This window comes from Aethalodelphis obliquidens, unplaced genomic scaffold (assembly GCF_003676395.1).
Source record: "Aethalodelphis obliquidens isolate GAN/ISIS:26980383/991018 unplaced genomic scaffold, ASM367639v1 scaffold21, whole genome shotgun sequence".
In the NCBI taxonomy this organism is placed as follows: Eukaryota; Metazoa; Chordata; class Mammalia; order Artiodactyla; family Delphinidae; genus Aethalodelphis; species Aethalodelphis obliquidens.
Window position 1 is genome coordinate 348,636 of NW_020837965.1, and position 18,167 is coordinate 366,802.

Genomic DNA, 18,167 nt, shown 5'->3' on the forward strand with positions numbered 1-18,167 from the left:
AATTTCTACTTTTAATCTAACTCTGAAGGCTACAACTCCTATTTTCCTCCAAAATAATAGCCTTTCAATACTCAACTCTTCCTTTTGTCCTTTACGAATGTGATATTTCCTCAACTGTCACTTATACTGGGACTCTCAGATACTACTGTGCCCTCATGTGAGAGGCAATAGAGCATAGTATTTAAAAGTAAAAACCAGGGTCAGCCTTCTTAAGTATACACATCCCGACTTTGACAGTTTCTAGCAACGTGACTTTGGGCAAATCACTTAATTTCATTATACCTCAATTTTCTTATCTGTAAAATGGGAAAATAATAGTACCTACCTCAAAGGGTTGTTGTAAAGACTAAATGAGATAATATATAGAAGGCATTAGGAACAAATATATAGAAGGCATTAGGAACAGTGCTTGAAACACAGAAGCACTTTTCAAGTGTTAGCTATTATTATATGAATCAGAAGGACTTCAGTACCTCTGAGATCTATAAAGTCTGAGTTAAATAACCTTATAAATTCTCTCAATATTGAAATGAAAACTTCTCTTTAATCTCATCTGTATCTTGCCCTAACCATATTTCTTTGTCCTAATGTATTCTGTAGGGCAAGAAGCACCGCTACTCCCCAGTTAGTTACCTTAGCACAGAGGCGGCAAAACAATCAACAAACATTATCTTCAAACATGGAGGGTACTACTAGTAAATCCCTTCATCCCTAGGTTCTTCATCCTAAAACACCCCATCACTGACTCAACACCTTGATTTTTTGGTATCCAGATTAAGTGCCATGTACAGAGGGGCAGTTACCTTCATGTTGTCCATGGATGACATTCAGTGTTCCGTCAGGGGCGCCAGAGTCCTGAAGCAACTTGGCAAGAAGTATAGTTGCTCCAGGGACTCGCTCTGATGGTTTCATTAGGAAGGTATTTCCACATACCATGGCCATGGGAAACATCCAAAGGGGGATCATGGCAGGAAAATTGAATGGAGCAATGCCTGCACACACCCCCAGAGGCAGACGGTAGGAATAAAGGTCCATGTCTTTGGTGATGGATGGCATGGTCTCTCCCAGCATGAGGGATGTCACACTGCAGGCATGCTCAACCACCTCTGGAACAGAGAAGGAGCAGTCGGGCCACCAACTCTCCACACTGTGCACTATTTAGTTTTGTCATGCTCTAGTCAGCCCTGAGTGGCAAGACCAACGACAGAGGGAAGAAACACTGACTTGCCGTGTGAAGGGGTTGCGTAAAGTGAGATTATCTGAATGGGAAAAAGAAAGTGCAATACATATACCATTTGGAAGATCATTTGAGTAAAATAATGAATGAAGTAAACCAATCCCACAGCTACCTGAGTACTGTCATTTCCCATAAGTATTAAAAAAGGTATCATGGGATAGCAAAATCTACATAAAGGAAGAAGCAATCCCCCATCTGGGGTCTTTGCCTCTCATTTTCCTTTGCTTCTTCCCAATGTCCCTGAACTCCCCATGAGGAATCCCTGCTTACGAAGGCCTCGAAATACATCTCCTTCGGCATCCGCTAGGGTCTTCCCTTGTTCCAGCGTGATTAACCTGGCAATTTCTTTCTAGAGAGAAAACACACAAATAGAAACCAACGCAAGGATGTGCCTCCTGTTAGTTCTCAGGCAGCCAAAAAAGAATAAAAGTCAGGGAGAAGTACTATGAGGGAGAGAGCCATGATCTATGTCTCTCTGTATTGTACAGTTAGGGAGAGCAGCTAAAAGTGCCTCTATGAGAGTGACAAGTATCCCCTAGGCAACAGTTTGGAAAATTATACCATTCAGATTTCTTACCAAGTTTTCTTTAATGAGTTGTTGATAGCGGAGCAGGACCTGCTGACGGCTTAATATTGAAGTGTCTGCCCATGCGGGAAAAGCACGTTTGCAGGAAGAAACTGCTGCATCCATTTCAGCCTTGGTGGCTTGAGGGACCCGACCAATGACCTCATTGGTGGCCTGATGGAGAAAGCAGCACATCAGGGACTTCTCTGGTGGTCCAGTGGTAAAGAATCTGCCTTAGGGCTTGCCTGGTGGTGCAGTGGTTAAGAATCTGCCTGTCATTGCAGGGGGGACAGGCTCGATCCCTGGTCTGGGAAGATCCCACATGCCGCAGAGCAACGAAGCCCATGCACCACAACCACTGAGCCTGCACTCTAGAGCCTGTGAGCCACAACTACTGAGCCCACGTGCCACAACTACCGAAGCCTGCGCGCCTAGAGCCTGTGCTTCGTGACAAGAGAAACCACTGCAATGAGAAGCCCGCGCACAGCAACAAAGAGTAGCCCCCGCTTGCCTCAACTAGAGAAAGCCCGCACTCAGCAACAAAGACTCAACGCAGCCAAAACTAAATAAATTAAATAAATAAATTAAAAAAAAAAAAACTGCCTTACAATGCAGGGGGCACAGGTTCGATCCCTGGTCAGGGAACTAAGATCCCACATGCGGCGGGGCAACCAGGCCCGCGTGCCGCAACTACTGAGCTCGCGCCCCTCAACTAGAGAGCCTGCGCACCACAAACTACAGAGCCCATGTGCTCTGGAACCCGCACACCACAATTACAGAGCCCACGTGCCCTGGAGCCTGTGAGCCATAACTAGAGAGAAGCTCGCACGCTGCAACAAGGATCCCACATGCCTCAACGAAAATCCCGCGTGCTGCAACTAAGACCCGATGCAGCCAAAAATAAATAAAATAAATAAAATAATAAATAAATCTTTTTTTTTTAAAAAAAAGCAGCACATCATCCTTTGTCCCTGCCCCACCTTCTTCATTTTTCATATAGTCGCAGGGGCAGCGCCATGTGCTTCACAATAGACACCCTGGTCCCTATTTTCCCACCATGTTCCCAGAATTCTAGGCTAGTTAAATTTAAGTCCCAAAGCAGCTTTGCTTACGGGGTTGTGGATGTCCATCCATTTGTCACTTTTGGATTCAATAAATTTCCCATCAATGAAAAGCTTTACAGATGGCTGGGGAAAAAAAAAAAAAACACAAAACTTTGTATTAGTTAGTTGCTTTACTTCTCTCTTTCACAAAGAGAAAAGGAATTGGGGTTGATAACTGAATTTTCTGCCTTCTAGAAATGTTAGCACTAGGAAAGAGATATACAGTATACTTGTCTATAGTGCTTATTAATATGGGGCAGAGCCTCTCAATACTGTGATCTCTCTGTAAATGGGAAATTCCCTGCTAATCACACAGTGGAACTTCACGAGTAAATATATGCCACTGAGAAGCTTATACTAAAAAAGCAGTAGACTCTGTGTTAACAAAGATTAGCTATTAGGACGTCTTGGCCCAGCTGACTTTCTGTCACATTACCATGAGCATGCATTACCTTTATGATCAAAAGATTTTAAAAGACATTTCTATCTATGTAGTTTTTCTGAGAAGTAGCTTGTTTTCATTAAATTTTCAAAGTGGTCTGTGGGCCAAAAAAGGTGAAAGATTACTATGTTACAGTATGTGCATGCTTCTATATAAACAGGATTTTGAGCACCAGTCCTTATATATCAGGTTTCGTTACTGCAAATGGCTGATAGACAGTAGGTCTGTAAAAACAACTCTAAAGGTTGTAAAGAAGAAAACCTTTCTGGCAGGCTCAAGAAAACCTCTAGAAGCCAAGAAAATGTATCTTTTGACACAGTAATCCTAATTCAGAAGGGAAAGAAGAAAACCACATAAATAAATGTTTGTTTTATAATACTGAAAAACAGAATAAGTCTAAATGTTATCTGGAAAAATTATTAGTTAATTCAGGCTATATCTACTTGATAGAATATTATATAGCCATTAAAAATCATAATCATAAAGACCACCATGCAATATTGTAAATCCTTACAACATAGTAGACACAATATGAGATAAGAAAACCAAGATACAAAATTTCAGATAAACTCTGATCATAATTATGTAAAGAAAATAAATGGGAATACCCCCAAATTATACTGGATTCCTTCTCAGAAGCCAGCCTTTATTACCAAATAAACTCACCACTGAAGATGAAGAGAAGGAGGATGCTACGTGCCAACTGGAGTTCACCTTGGAAGAAACCTGGGAGGTAAAAGAATGGTTATTTTGATAAATGAGAGCAGAAAATTATTAAAAATTTAGTGAATGGCTACTATATGCTTAACATTATACTAGTTACTGTGGGTATATGAAAAAGGACTTGGTGTTTGCTCTCAAGGGTCATACAGGCTTTATAAAGAGAAAAGTTGTGAGACTATGAGACACAGCAAACTATGAGAGAACAATAAACCATAATGATCATGTGCTCAATTTCCAGGACAGTCCTGGTTAAAAAAATATTTTTTTGTCATTAGACCATATTTTTCTAATTTTTGGCCTGGTACATGTAGTCACCATAAATCTAAAAATAAGAAAACACTTAGGATGGTGTCTAACACAATAGGTGTTGAATATAAGATAGTATATAACCAAGTGTCAAATGTATGTATAATACGCCCACACAAATACTTAAAACATGAATGTTCATGGTAAATTTATTGGTAACAGCCTAAAATTTGGGAACAACGCAAATGTCCACAATTGGATGGGTGAATAGGGAAACTAGTATGGTATATCCATATGTTGGAATACTACTCAGCAATAAAAAGGAATCGACTATTGATATATGCAACATGGATAACTATAGTAATTATACTGAGTGAAAGAAGTTAAGACTTAAAAAGAGTATATATGGTATTATTCCATTTATATAAAACTAGAAAATGTAAAAGGTAATGTCAGAAAGCAGATGAGTGGTTACCTAGAGACGACGGAGGAGGAAAAGAGGAAGGGGGTAAGAGAGAAACGTTTTGGGGCAATGTGTTCACTATCTTGATTGTGACGTCTTCACAGGTGTATACAAATATTAAAACATCAAATTATACACTTTAGGGCTTCCCTGGTGGCGCAGTGGTTAAGAATCCGCCTGCCAATGCAGAGGACACGAGTTTAATCCCTACCCCGTGAAGATCCCACATGCCGTGGAGCAACTAAGCCCGTGCACCACAACTACTGAGCCTGCACTCTAGAGCCCATGAGCCACAACTACTGAGCCTGAATGCCACAACTACTGAAGCCTGCACGCCTAGAGCCCGTGCTCCGCAACAAGAGAAGCCACTGCAATGAGAAGCCCACACACCACAACGAAGAGTAGCCCCCGCTTGCTGCAACTAGAGAAAGCCCATGCACAACAACGAAGACCCAACACAGCCAAAAATAAACAAATAAAAAAATTATACACTTTAAAATATGTACAGTTTATTTTAGGTCAATTTTATTTCAATAAAGCTGTTTTTTAAAATGCCACATGTGGGCTTCCCTGGTGGCGCAGTGGTTAAGAATCTGCCTATCAATGCAGGGGACATGGGTTCGAGCCCTGGTCTGGGAAGATCCTACATGCTGCGAAGTAACTAAGCCCGTGTGCCACAACTACTGAGCCTGTGCTCTAGAGCTCTCAAGCCACAACTACTGAGCGCACGTGCCACAACTACTGAAGCCTGTGTGCCTAGAGTCCGCGCTCTGCAACAAGAGAAGACATTGCAATGAGAAGCCCGCGCACCGCAACAAAAAGTAGACCCCGCTCGCCACAACTAGAGAAAGTCGGCGCACAGCAACGAGGATCCAACACAGCCAAAAATAAATTTAAAAAAAAAAAAGAATGTGTTATACAGGTAATAGGATTTGATCAGGAAATGGCAGGGGTCGGAGGGATCAGTTACAATAAAGTTACTCTCTAAAAAAAAATAGTTTGTATATATGCTATGCAAGTTGATATAAGAAATACTGAAGTCTAATCAAAGTGAGCAAACTAAAATAGTCAAGACTGCGTTGTAAAAGGAAGCTGCAATCTAATAATCTATTACCTTGTCTGAAGAGAAATCATGTTAACCAAAGAGTTTAGGGCTGCATAAAGTACAAGAATTTGTTTGTGTGCCTGTAGCACTGTCTAGAGGAAAGGGTGCTGGTCCTTTGGGCCAGCAGACAGTCCTTCCAAATGCCTGGTCTGCTTCCTCTCCCAGTCCCCACAAAAGCTATTTCAAACCATCGACACTCTCCTGGAGACCACCATGTCTTACTTATAGTCACGTTCCGAATACCAACACAGTACCTGCTACACAGTAGGTGTTCAGTAAATATCTACTGAACGAAAGAAAGGTCCACTGGGCAGCTTATATTGCCTGACTGTCCCCCACCCCAGACTTGGTTAGCTGTCCTTTTTTGTACTCCATAGCAGCCAATATTTCCCCTAAGAGGTCATCTGTCTGTGTTGTAATGACCTAGTTACTTGTTTGTTACCCCAAAGACTATAAATTCCACGAGGGCAGGCACTGAATCTTGTTTACCTACTTTACAGAGTTACTGAGATCAAGCTTGTCCAGGTATGAAAAATAGCTAGCAAGTAGTTGGTGCTCATTACATGTTGTTATTACTATAAATACTTATTTGCTCACACTCCTTGCTATTTCAAAACTTAACAATTCTCTTAAAATTTTCAACTCTGTTCCTTTCCTTCTCACTCTTAAGAGCTGATCTTGCAGATGTAAACTATTATATATAGGATGGATAAACAACAAGGTCCTACTGTATAGCACAGGGCACTATATTCAATATCCTGTGATAAACCATAATGGAGAAGAATATTAAAAAAAGAATGTCTATATGTGTATTACCGAGTCACTTTGCTGTACAGCAGAGATTGGTACAACATTATAAATCAACTATATTTCAATTAAAATTTTTTTAATTAAAAAAAAAGAGCTGATCTTATTTTTTCTACTTCAGCGGAAACAGAAACCATCAGATGGGAACTTCCTCAACTTCTTACCAGTAAGCCTACAAAACTGACCAATACCCATCATTTCTTCCTTTCTTCCTCTTATAGTGGAGAAGGTAGCTACCAAGGTTCACAGGGACAGAGTGACTGGGAGACAGAGGTGCACAGAGGTGGACTGACTGAAGAGGTGTCTGTCCTGTAATCTAAGACTAATCTCTGCACCTGTGCTCTGAACTGTTCCTCCTGCCTCGGACACCTCCATCAATGATCCTTTCTTTCCTGTACCTTAAACCTCTCTCCATCCAATAGCCAGAGTTCTCTATACCAATTACCTCCCCATCTCCCACTAACTCTTCAATCAGCTCCAAGCTTTATGATTGAACACGAGTGACTTCCTCCATACCATGGACTCTTCCGAGTCCTTCTTGTACTTGACCTCTCAGCAGAGGTGGAGAGTTATTTAATCATGCCCTCTGTCTGAATCCCCTCTCCACTTGTATTCTGTGATGCCCTGGTATCTTTTCTATTTCTTGGGCCACTTTTTCTATGCCTTCTATGCTGGTTCAGTCTCCTATACCTGGCCTCTAATGGTTGAGTTCCTGAACAAGGAGTTCCTGAACTCTCCTTGGGTGATTTCATCAACTCCAGTGGCTTAATTATCTAGATCCTGGTGATGCCCAAATCTGTAATTCCTCACCAGAATCTTCCTCTTCAGGTAATACCTACATAACTGTCTTCACCACATCTCTACTTGGATGTTATTTAGGTACATGTTGAAAAAGCTGACCTCATCTTCCTTCCACCAACCGGCTCTGTTTCCTATAGCCCACCTTTCAGTAAATGGGGCTACTATCCACCTAGCTGCCCAGCCAGAAACTTGAATGTCACCCCAACTCCTCCCTCTCTCTCCTCAGTGAATCAAACAAGTCCTGGCAATCTGTCCTCCCAGAAGTCTTTGAAATGCACCCCCTTCTCTCCACCCCTCCTACCCTCACCGAAGTCTATACCATCATTGTCTCTCACCTGGACTTCAACAATGGTTTCCTAACAGGTCTCCCAGCCTCCATTCTTAAACCTTCTGAATCTAGTTTCCACTCCATAGCCCGAGGGTCTTTCTAAAACACAAACCTGGTTAGATCACTCCTTTGTTTAAAACCTACCAATGGCCTTCCATCGTCCTTGGGATAAAGACTCACCTTGATGTTGCTTAGAAGACTCTACATAGTATCTTTACTTCTCTAGTTTCCTAGCTTGTTGCTTTCCTCCTTGCTCTCTCTATGCTCCAGCTGTTCAGAACATGTTTTGTGCTCTCATTGCCCTTGCACATGCTGCTCCCTCTTGCCTGGAATTGTTTCATCCCATTTGCTTGGCTCACGTCTATTCCTTAGCTCCCTATCACTTTGGGTACAGGTACAGGTACAGGTCAGTTCTGTAGGCTTGCTAGCAGGAAGTTGAGGACATTCTCATCTAATGGTTTTTGTTTCCTCTGAAGTAGAAAAAACAAGATTAACTCCTGTGAGTGAGAGGGGCAGTAGCAGAGTTGGAAGTTTTTAAGTCTCAATCTCTGGTCTAGGCTAAGTACCTGATTATGAAGTTCATAAAACACCCGAATTCCTCTATTTCTCATATCGCACTAGGGAATAGTAGCTTATTTAATTATTAAGTCTCTCTCCCTTAGATCACTAGATGGTTGTGTCCTAAGCCCCTAGCACCATTCCTGAACTAGAGTAAGCACTCAGTAATATTCTGCAGAATGAAAGAATGAGTACACATCAAGCAATTGTTGGATATTAATTTTGTTTCATGTAAATTCTCTTACAGGGCAGAAAATGCACGGATAAGCCAACTGGAGCATTCTAGGTCACTTAGGTTTTTTTTGTTTTCTTTTTTAAAAAAATAGTTATTTATTTATTGGCTGTGTTGGGTCTTCGTTGCTGCATGCGGGCTTTCTCTAGTTGCAGCGAGCGGGGGTTACTCTTCGTTGCAGGTGCATGGGCTTCTCATTGCAGTGCCTTCCCTTGTTGTGGAACACGGGCTCTAGAGCACTGGTACGCGGGCCTCTCACTGCTGTGGCCTCTCCCGTCGCAGAGCACAGGCTCCGGACGCACAGGCCCAGCGGCCATGGCTCACAGGCCCAGCCGCTCCGCGGCATGTGGGATCCTCCCGGACCGGGGCACGAACCCGCATCCCCTGCATCGGCAGGCAGACTCTCAACCACTGCGCCACCAGGGAAGCCCGACAGGTGGATTCTTAACCACTGCGCCACCAGGGAAGCCCTAGGCCACTTAGTTTTATTTTGTCAAGCGGGTATAAAAGGCACTGCATCTGGTATAATAAAACATTATCATATAGTTTTGAAAGGTTAGATCTCCTTTCTTTTCTTCATTTTCCAAGACACACTCATTAGTACTGTTGCTGAAAAAACTATCCTATGTCCAGTCACACCAAACTCCTTGTTCTCTAGATGTTTATTTCATACTTGCTATTTCCTTTACCAGGAACTCTCTTCCCCTCTACCTAAAGGCCTCCTACTCTTGCAATACTTAAACCCAGATCAACCCCTTTTGGAAGCTTTTCCTGAATTGCACAGGTGGAATTTGGGGCTCTTTCTCTAGGTTCCTACAGTACTGTGTGCACTCTTACTGTTTAGCACTTATCATTGCACTACAATAGGGGGGTTTTCAGTGAATATTTTACTTATCTCTCCTTTCCCAAAGCTTGGGACAGTGCCTGACACAGAAAGAGATGCCAAGATGTAAGTCCTGAATTCTCAGCCGCATTAGTTACTAGTTGGGAGACTTTGGATGACCTTTAGTGTCAGGTAACTTACTTCATTATATTAATTCTAATCTTCACAGATATTCTTAAAACTAGGAAGTGGTGGTGCTGGGATAGAACCCAAGTATGATTGTGCAGCCTGTGCTCTTTCCACTGCATCACTGAAGAAAGTCATTGAGTCACTTCAGACCAGTCTTCTTATCTTTAAATGGGAGTGATAATATCTTGACTGCCAGAATCTAGACTACTCTTTATCAAAGTGTCATGTTACAGTAGCTCCTAGTTGACTTAGAATTACTATCTCTGTTCTTTCCAGGTCAACTCAGAAGTTTCTGAAAATGAATCAGAAAACAGTGTCTATTTCTAAAATAAAGTACTTGGGAAGGGAGATTCTTTTCCTTGATGCAAAGGACAAAATAGCTTCTTAAGGCTCTCAATGACTTGTGATGGCAGAGGAGGCAAAGGAAAAAAGTCAATTTCAGTAGAAGAGTTTGAGGAGAAGTTGGTAATGGAAAGTATAGGATGGAAACTTTGTTTCTCTACTACAAAAACAAAAAAACAAACAAACCTAGAAAATCAGAACTAGGATCACATCAAGAAATATGAGGAAAGCCAGATCATTTGACAAACCCTTCCAACCCATTCTCCACAATGTCCCATTAAATAGCCTATTTAAACAGGAATCTTTGCCGACTCTGCTAAGAATCTTAAAAATGCATGGTCTCTGCAGTAGAACTCACTGAAACCTGGTAAATACTAATATTATCTAACAGCCCAGCAATATAGAGGAAGAAGTTCCCAGGCTGGATATAATGAGTAAGAGAAGCAAAATTGCTTCTTGCAGGTTCCAGAATGTTGCCTGTAGTAAATCTTGCCTCATAATCTAAGTCCTTGTAAGGCTGTGAACAACGGGGGGTTGCGGGGCGGGGGATGGGGGTGGGGAAAGGCTATGAACAGAGTTGTAAATCACAGGCCTCAGGCATGGAGCTTCCGTATCTCCTATTCTTAGGCTGGCTTCAGAGAGGACCTAATCCCCCCACCCCACCCCCACGGGCAGAGTTGAGTCAGGCTAGGAGCTGACTTGGGGGTGGGAACTTGGAACTTACACTTCTTGTCTTCCTTGGCTCCCATTTTCTATCACGTGCTTTAGAGATGTTTAGTCCTTTGCATATGCTTGGAACAAACTGGTAGCATTAACTATGTGTCCTTATTCACGGCCAACATAAACACTGTAACTTTGCTGAGAGAAAGTTAAACTCAAAGTCTTGGCAAGCAAGGGCACAGCCCACAGCCTGTGGAAAATACAAAGAGCCATAGCTGGGGAAAATAGCTCAGCAAATGGCTGCTTTGAGGGAAAACCTAGTGTACACTTCTAGAAGGAGATTCAAAGTTCATTCACTGACCCTCGCCCCTCGTGTGCCTCCTACCTCCGCCTTTACCTCGGACTGTAGACAGTGAAAGGAAGGGTGGAGGAAGGGAACAATCTGGATGCTCCCGGCAGGATGCTAAGAAAGGTGACCAGAAGGGGAGTTTTTGGGGCAGAGAGGTGGCTGGGGCAGAGAGGTGGCTGGTGCAGAGGTGAAAGGGAAAGACGGTGGGCAGACCGATAGAGGTGAGGGCAAGAGAGTGACGGCAAGGGGCGGGGCAGGGTTGGAGGAGGAGAGTGGACCAAAGCCAGAAAGAGGGAGTCTCAAGAATAAAAGGGAGAGGGGTGATAGTCCAGGGCTGGATCCAACGAAGGCGGATACTGAGTAAGGTGTGGGACAGGGCCGCACTGGTCCGATGGGCACAGGAGGGTCAGCCATGAAGGGGCTGGCTCAGAGAGCGGACGGAAAGGACCGAACTTCTAGTTTCGCGACCCCTTGGCGCCACCCTCACTCGCCTGCAGGATCCGGGCCCGCATTGCCGCCGCCGCCGCCACCGCCGCCACCGCCGCCATGGCTCTCGGTTGCCTCTTCTCAGCCCCCCGCACCTCTACAGTCTGAGTCTGTCCGCAAGCACTACTGCTGCCAGGCCTCTCCCCTCCATCCTGCCGCACCTCCTCATTGGTGGAAAGGACAATTTCCCCTAGCCAATCACTCGTCCTAACACCTGACTCCGCCCCCTCAGTCCCAGACCTGGGGGTATGCGATTGGTCAGAAGTGATAGAGCTCTCACCGCCCCCCTCCACCTCAACAAATTCTGTTGGCGGAGGTAGGGAAGACGCCCCTGACTTGGGTACTCTATATTGAGCACACGGGGAAACCGCCCCCGAACCCAGAACCGGGATTGGCCACAGGCACAACCGCGGCCCCACCCACTGAAGAAAGTAAATAAGATCCTGCAAGAATTTTGCAGTAGCTCCGCCTCACCCACGGCGCGAGGGGGTGTGGCAAGCACTGGGGGCTGAGCCATGGAAACATTGCCCTATGGGGCGGGGAAACTAGACCAGGCCGTGTGTTGGGGATAGGGTTTCTCTTTGGGGGCGTGGTTTATGGATCCTTGCTTTCCCGCCGACGGTTGGCCACGTCACGTGACATGGGTTGGAAGATGGCGTCTCCCACAGACGGTAAGAGCCGGTTTAGAGACCCTTCGCCTGCAACCTCCTTCTGTGTTCTCCTGGGAACTTCCACTCTCCGTCTGCCCCTCGAACTTACATATCTTTCGTGGGCTCTCCTTTCCCTTCCACTTCTTTTCCATGGAAGGTGGGTGCATCTTCAGTTCGCCGGTTCTTCACAGCGGCTCTGGAGGTGCCCAGTTTCTCTGCAATGTACCAGGCGGGTGGAGGAGGGCACCTGCTTGGGACCCTTTCTGGGCAAAAGGACGAGAGTCGCCTTGGTCCTCCGCCCTGGTCCGCTTTAGTACGCTAAAGCCCCATTTGGGTGAGGCTGAGGGCCGAGGAGGACATACTGCAGAGGAAAGGAGGCGCCTTAGTGTAGCTTTCTCCTCCGGGCGCCCCATTGAAGGGTCGATTCTCCTCTTTTTGAGCATCCGGAACGATTCTCTTAAGCGCTTGCTAGGGTTGGTGGCTGACTTCATCCCGGGATTGAACCGCAAGAGAAACGTGACTCTCTCCTGTCTGCTTAGATTGGGACCGTTGCCCTGGCGGCTAAGGAAGAGACCCTCTCGGTCCCTCGCAGTGAGAGTCCCGAGGAAAACGAGAATTGAGCTTTTTAGCGTAGTCATGCACACGTCTCAACCTCTGTAGCTTCTGCTTTATGTGTTGTTTCTTAAGTCTGAGTGAATGAACGATTTCTGCTTATATGTTGTCTAAGAGGCAAGTCATCTCAGATAGTAATTGAGTGGTTTTGGTATACCCACAGGGTTTGGCGCTCCGTTCTGCTTTAGGGTTAGGATCTTGCAGTCATTTCTGGACTCACTTAATTCTTGCTTCGACCACCTCCATCCCTGCGTCCATTTCACTGATAGTTAGTTTTCTGTCAAACAAAGGTATTTTGTGTTTGGAAGGAATCTTGGAAGTTCGTTTCAGGAATGAGGAAATTGAGGCCAGGAAAGCTATACTGAGATCCTACTATATGAAAGGCGTTATTCTAGGTTTTTTGGGAAAGGAAAAGATTAATCAAACACGTAAACACTTTTGCAGTTTCAGGTCTCATTTAAATGTCACCTCCCAGAGAGGCTTTCCCAGAACACAGTATCTGGAGTTGCCCTTCTTCACCATTATTCACTTTCTCTGTACCTTCATCGACAGAATAGTTATTATGTTAACTTTGCCCTTTTCACACCAGATTGTAAATTCCAAGTCTGTCTTGTTCATAGTTGGATCCCAGGGCTTAGCACAGTGCCTGGCAAGCAGTAGGCCTTCAATTCACGTTTATTGAAAGACTGATTAGATATATGCATAAATAATAAATTACTTAGTTTTAAGTTTAACTGAGTCTTAAGTTTTTTGAGCACGGGTACATACTGTATAAGAAATTATGGGTGTTGGGAGTCAAAAGAGATTATTTTGCCTGGGTGCTCTCTTGTTAAAATGTCCTTCCCCCCCCCTCAGGAAAAAAAAAAGGGCATTTAAAAAATCAACCAAGGGAATGGGGAGTTATTGTTTAATGGGTACAGACTTTCAGTTTGAGAAGATGAAAAAGTTCTGGTGATGGATGGTGACGATGGTTGCACAACAATGTGAATGTACTTAATGCCACTGAACTGTACACTTAAAACTGATTAAAATGGTAAATTTTATGTATAATTTACCACAGTTTTAAAAAAACCAGCCAAGTGATAGAAGTAGAAGTAATTGCTCTTAAAATTTTTAGCTTATTACTAAGTTGTCTTTATATTTAAAAGTTTTGTTCCTTATGTTTGATTTTCCCCCTGTCTTCTCTCAACTTCTTTTCCTCTCTTTGGCCATGAAGAATACTGGAAATGTATTTTTTTCCTTTGGTCTTTTAGCCATATCCACTCTCACTCAATGTGCACTCTAGATTTTTAAAACTTTTCATGCTCATCTTTTACAGAGCTTCACCCTCTCCCTGTAATCTTTTTAATCTGACAAAATCAAGTTGAGCACTTTGAACTTAAATTTAGCTTCTAAATAAGTATCTTACCTTAAATATTCCACTAGCTCTCTCACTTCTATTTTTAGTGTTCCACCTGTTTCTGTCTTTAAGATTTAAAATTATCACCATTAAATTATCTTGCTATGAAAAAAAGTTTAGGTCATTTAGTGTTTCTCTCTTTTTTTTTTTTTGGTACGCTGGCCTCTCACTGTTGTGTCTTCTCCCGTTGCGGAGCACAGGCTCCGGACGCGCAGGCTCAGCGGCCATGGCTTACGGGCCTAGCCGCTCCGCGGCATGTGAGTTGCTCCACGGCATGTGGGTTCCTCCCGGACCGTGGCACGAACCCGCGTCCCCTGCATCGGCAGGCGGACTCTCAACCACTGAGCCACCAGGGAAGCCCTAGTGTTTCTCTTTTTAACGCTAAAATTGCTGGGACATCTTTGAAAAGGAGAAAATTGAAATCTAAGTAAAGCCATTAATTACTTAATGTATGAGACTAACACTCACAGTAGAGTCTGAGTTATGCCCCAGATTGTGGTATCATAGGGTCACACTTGTTGGTTACTGGATCCTACTCTCAATAAGTTTATTTTGTTATGGTTGAACTTTCCATCAGTAACATTCCTTGGGAATTTGAAAATTGGCATTTTCTGTTTCACACAGCTTTTTTTGGTTGCCATTTTTGGATGCTTTAGTTAGGCAATTTATTAGAGTTGAGTTCTTTCCCAATTAGAATGCTATTGGAAATTCACTTAAATATATAGGTTCAGCTAACATCCATCTTCTCATAATGATACAATAAAAAGAAAAGAAAGAAGAATAAAGGAAAAAATTTTTTCTCCTTTTGATGAAAACTCTTAGGATTTGCTCTCTTAACTTTCCTGTATCTCATACAGCAGTGTTAGCTATAGTCATCATTATACCCCTAGTACTTATTTACCTTATGACTGGAAGTTTGTACCTTTTGACCACTTTCCTCCAATTACCCCTCTTCTTACCCCCCACTTCTGGTAACCACAAGTGTGATCTCTTTTCTATGAGTTTACTTGTTTGCTTCTTTTAGATTGCACATATAAGTGAGATCATACAGTATTTTTCTGTCTCTGTTTTATTTCACTTAGCATAATGCCTTCAAGGTCCATCCAGGTTGTTGCAAATGATAGGATTTCCTCATTTATATATGGTCGAATAATATTCCATTGTGTGTGTGTGTATTTTCACAATGTCTTCATCCATCAACGGACACTTAGGTTGTTCCCATGTCTTGACTATTGTAAATAATCCTGCTATGAACATGGGGTCCCTTAGAATATTTGGGAAAAAAATTTAGAGAAAAGCACATGTTGACAAATTTTATAAATATGTATGTTTTCTGGGGAGTGAGTCCATAGCTTTTTTTTCAGATCTTCAAAAATGTGGCTTACCCGGAAAACGTTAAGAACCACTGTTTATATCATTAAATCAACCAATTTATGCAGCTAATTAGTATACCAAGCACACAATATGTACTCAACAAATGTTAACTGTCATTTTGTTTTTTTTTAATTAGTTTATTTGGTTGTGCCAGGTCTTAGTTGTGGCAGGCGGGCTCCTTAATTGCGGCAGGTGGACTCCTTAGTTGTGGCATGCGAACTCTTAGTTGTGGCATGCATGTGGGATCTAGTTCCCTGACCAGGGTTGAACCCAGGCCCCCTGCATTGGGAGCATGGAGTCTTAACCACTGTGCCACCAGGGAAGTCCCTAACTGTTGTCATTAATATTGAGCACCTACTGTGTACCAGGGCAAGAATGGAGAGGAAATGGTGTTGAAGAATTAGGCAGGGGCTGGATCATGTAGGATTTTATAGGTCACAATAGATGTGCATTCATGAATTTAGCTGGGAAGAAGTCCTTTAAGCTGGAGAGTGGCGTGAACTGATTGACATTTTAAAAAAAATCTGTCTGGCTACTTTGTGGAGTGTAGATTTAGGGGTCAGGAGGGGGAGGGGTAAGAATGGGAGCAGGGAGACCTATTAAGAGGCTATTGAAGTAGTCCAGGAGAGAAGCTATGGTTCCTTGGTTAATTAATGTGATTTCATGGTGTGTTTTAGAGGGACAAACTACTGGACTTACTAATGGGTTGGTTATGGAAGAGTGAAGGAAAGGGAGGCATGAAGGATGACACCTGGGTTTTTGGTTTGAGAACTGGAGTTGATGGTGGTGCTATTTATTGAGATGGAGAAGACTGGGGGATTATGGTTTTTCACACATGTTAATAGAGAGAGATGTCAAGTAGCCACTTAGATATATAACTCCAAAGTCCGGGGAAAGATTAGGGCTGGAAGTAGAAGTGTGAAGTCATTGGCATATAAATGGTCGTAAAGGCTATGGGACTAGATGAGATTTCTTTGGGAGACTTTTGGTAGGGAGTGAAGTCAGCCTAGGGTGGGCCCTGAGTGGAAGAGGAGACTGATGGAGTCAGTGAGGAAGGAGAAAAACCAGCATAATTGTTTTATAGAAGCTGCAAGTGGAGTGTTTGAAGGAGAGTGGTCAGTGGGTGGATGCTGCAAAGAGGTCACATAAGAGAGAACAGAGAAGTGACCACTTGATTTAGCAACATAGGTCATAGATAATCTTGACAACAGCCGTTTCCACACATGTAGGGGCAGAAGCCTGTTTGTTGTAGGGTAAGGAGAGAATGTAAGGTGAGGAAGTGGAGACAGCAGGAGGAACAACTCAAGAACTTTTGCAGTGAAGGAGGAGTGAGGAAGTCATGGGGTCAAGGAAGAGTATCTTCAAAGAAGGTAAATTCCAGAGCAGGCTTACTTGCTGAGTTGAGCCAGTAGAGAAAGGTAGAAACTGGTTGTGCAAGAGATTATTCAAGATCACATCTTTGACAAAGCAAGAGAAGATGGAATCCAGGGCCGTATCAGAGGAGTTTGTTTTTCTTGGGAGCAGGGACACTTCATTGATTGGGAGGAAAGTTCAAGAGTATGAGTAAAGGTGCAGATGGGTTTGTTGACATTCATTTTCCCCAATACCCCACTAAAATATTGTTCTTGTTTTAGAGATGGGAAAATTAAGGTTTGATGAGGGAAATGACTTATTTGTGTAACATCATGGCTCAGTAGCATCACTAGTCATAGAACTCAAATCTCTAGACTTCCAGGTGAGTGAGTGTTCCAGTTTGTTATGTTCTTTGAGATTGATATGTCATAAAATGTAAAATAACGTGTTTGTATCTTCTTAGCTCATCTGAGTGTTTTGTTCTAGGGGCAGATCTGGAAGCATCTTTGCTAAGTTTTGAAAAACTTGACCGAGCTTCACCAGATCTTTGGCCAGAGCAATGTAAGTGCTTGGTTTCTTTATATCAAAATCAATGCAGGAGTGATTTCCCTGGTGGTGCAGTGGTTAAGAGTCTGCCTGCCAATGCAGGGGACATGGTTCAGTCCCTGGTCCAGGAAGATCCCACGTGCCGCCGAGCAACTAAGGCCGTGAGCCACAACTACTGAGCCTGCACTCTAGAGCCCATATGGCACAACTACTGAAGCCCATGTGCCTAGAGCCCTTGCTCCGCAACAAGAGAAGCCACCGCAGTGAGAAGCCCATGCACCGCAATGAAGAGTAGCCCCCGCTCGCCGCAACTAGAGAAAGCCCGTGTGCAGCAACAAAGACCCAATGCAGCCAAAAAAAAAATTAATTAATTAATTAATTAATTAAAAAAGAAGCAGCAGCTCAAAAATCAATGCAGGAAAACCAGTGCTACTTTGAGGGAGATTTTTGAAGAGTTATCATTTAGCTGTAGTGATTAAAATTTTAATTTTACTTCAAAGGAAGAGACTGAATTCTGTGGTGTGGTGTTAAGAATAGCTCTTTGGTAGTTTAATTTTTTCTGAACACAGTGTGACTCAGGAAATGATAGAGAGCCTTTAAAAAATAATTATTTTTGGGCTTCCCTGGTGGCGCAGTGGTTGAGAGTCCGCCTGCCGTTGCAGGGGACACGGGTTCGTGCCCCGGTCCGGGAAGATCCCACATGCCGCAGAGCGGCTGGGTCCGTGAGCCATGGCCGCTGAGCCTGCGCATCCGGAGCCTGTGCTCCGCAACGGG

General features: G+C 43.4%; 2 protein-coding genes across 8 annotated transcripts in view; one reads left to right on the forward strand and one right to left on the reverse strand.

Moving 5' to 3' along the window:
• Positions 1-1,084: 1,084 nt before the first annotated feature.
• ALDH6A1 (aldehyde dehydrogenase 6 family member A1) lies at positions 1,085-11,518 on the reverse strand. The gene is made up of 6 exons (XM_027119981.1): positions 10,689-11,518; positions 4,014-4,073; positions 2,915-2,989; positions 1,815-1,976; positions 1,508-1,586; positions 1,085-1,259 (listed from the first exon to the last, which is right to left on the reverse strand). Exons 3-6 carry the CDS (start codon positions 2,930-2,932, stop codon positions 1,168-1,170), a joined length of 351 nt encoding a protein of 116 aa, XP_026975782.1. The 5' UTR covers positions 2,933-2,989; positions 4,014-4,073; positions 10,689-11,518; the 3' UTR covers positions 1,085-1,167.
• A 391-nt stretch (positions 11,519-11,909) lies between these two features.
• Positions 11,910-18,167, forward strand: part of LIN52 (lin-52 DREAM MuvB core complex component) — a 120,210-nt gene continuing 113,952 nt past the window's right edge. For 3 of the 7 annotated variants that reach the window (XM_027119984.1, XM_027119985.1, XM_027119986.1), the window contains exons 1-2: positions 11,911-12,130; positions 17,334-17,408. In XM_027119984.1, the coding sequence (XP_026975785.1) occupies positions 12,100-12,130; positions 17,334-17,408 (106 nt within the window). In that variant the 5' untranslated portion in view covers positions 11,911-12,099. Of the gene's footprint in view, positions 12,131-17,333; positions 17,409-18,167 lie in introns of all 7 variants that reach the window. The other 4 variants (XR_003435553.1, XR_003435554.1, XM_027119983.1 and 1 more) reach the window with 3 other exon arrangements.

Bases quoted from the DNA above. Each gene is read 5' to 3' on its own strand.
- ALDH6A1 (XM_027119981.1), bottom strand. The intron at 1,587-1,814 runs GTAAGAAATCTG...TTTTCTCTCTAG, and splicing joins AACTCATTAAAGAAAACTTG to AAAGAAATTGCCAGGTTAAT. The intron at 1,260-1,507 runs GTAAGCAGGGAT...TTTCCCATTCAG, and splicing joins AGATGTATTTCGAGGCCTTC to ATAATCTCACTTTACGCAAC.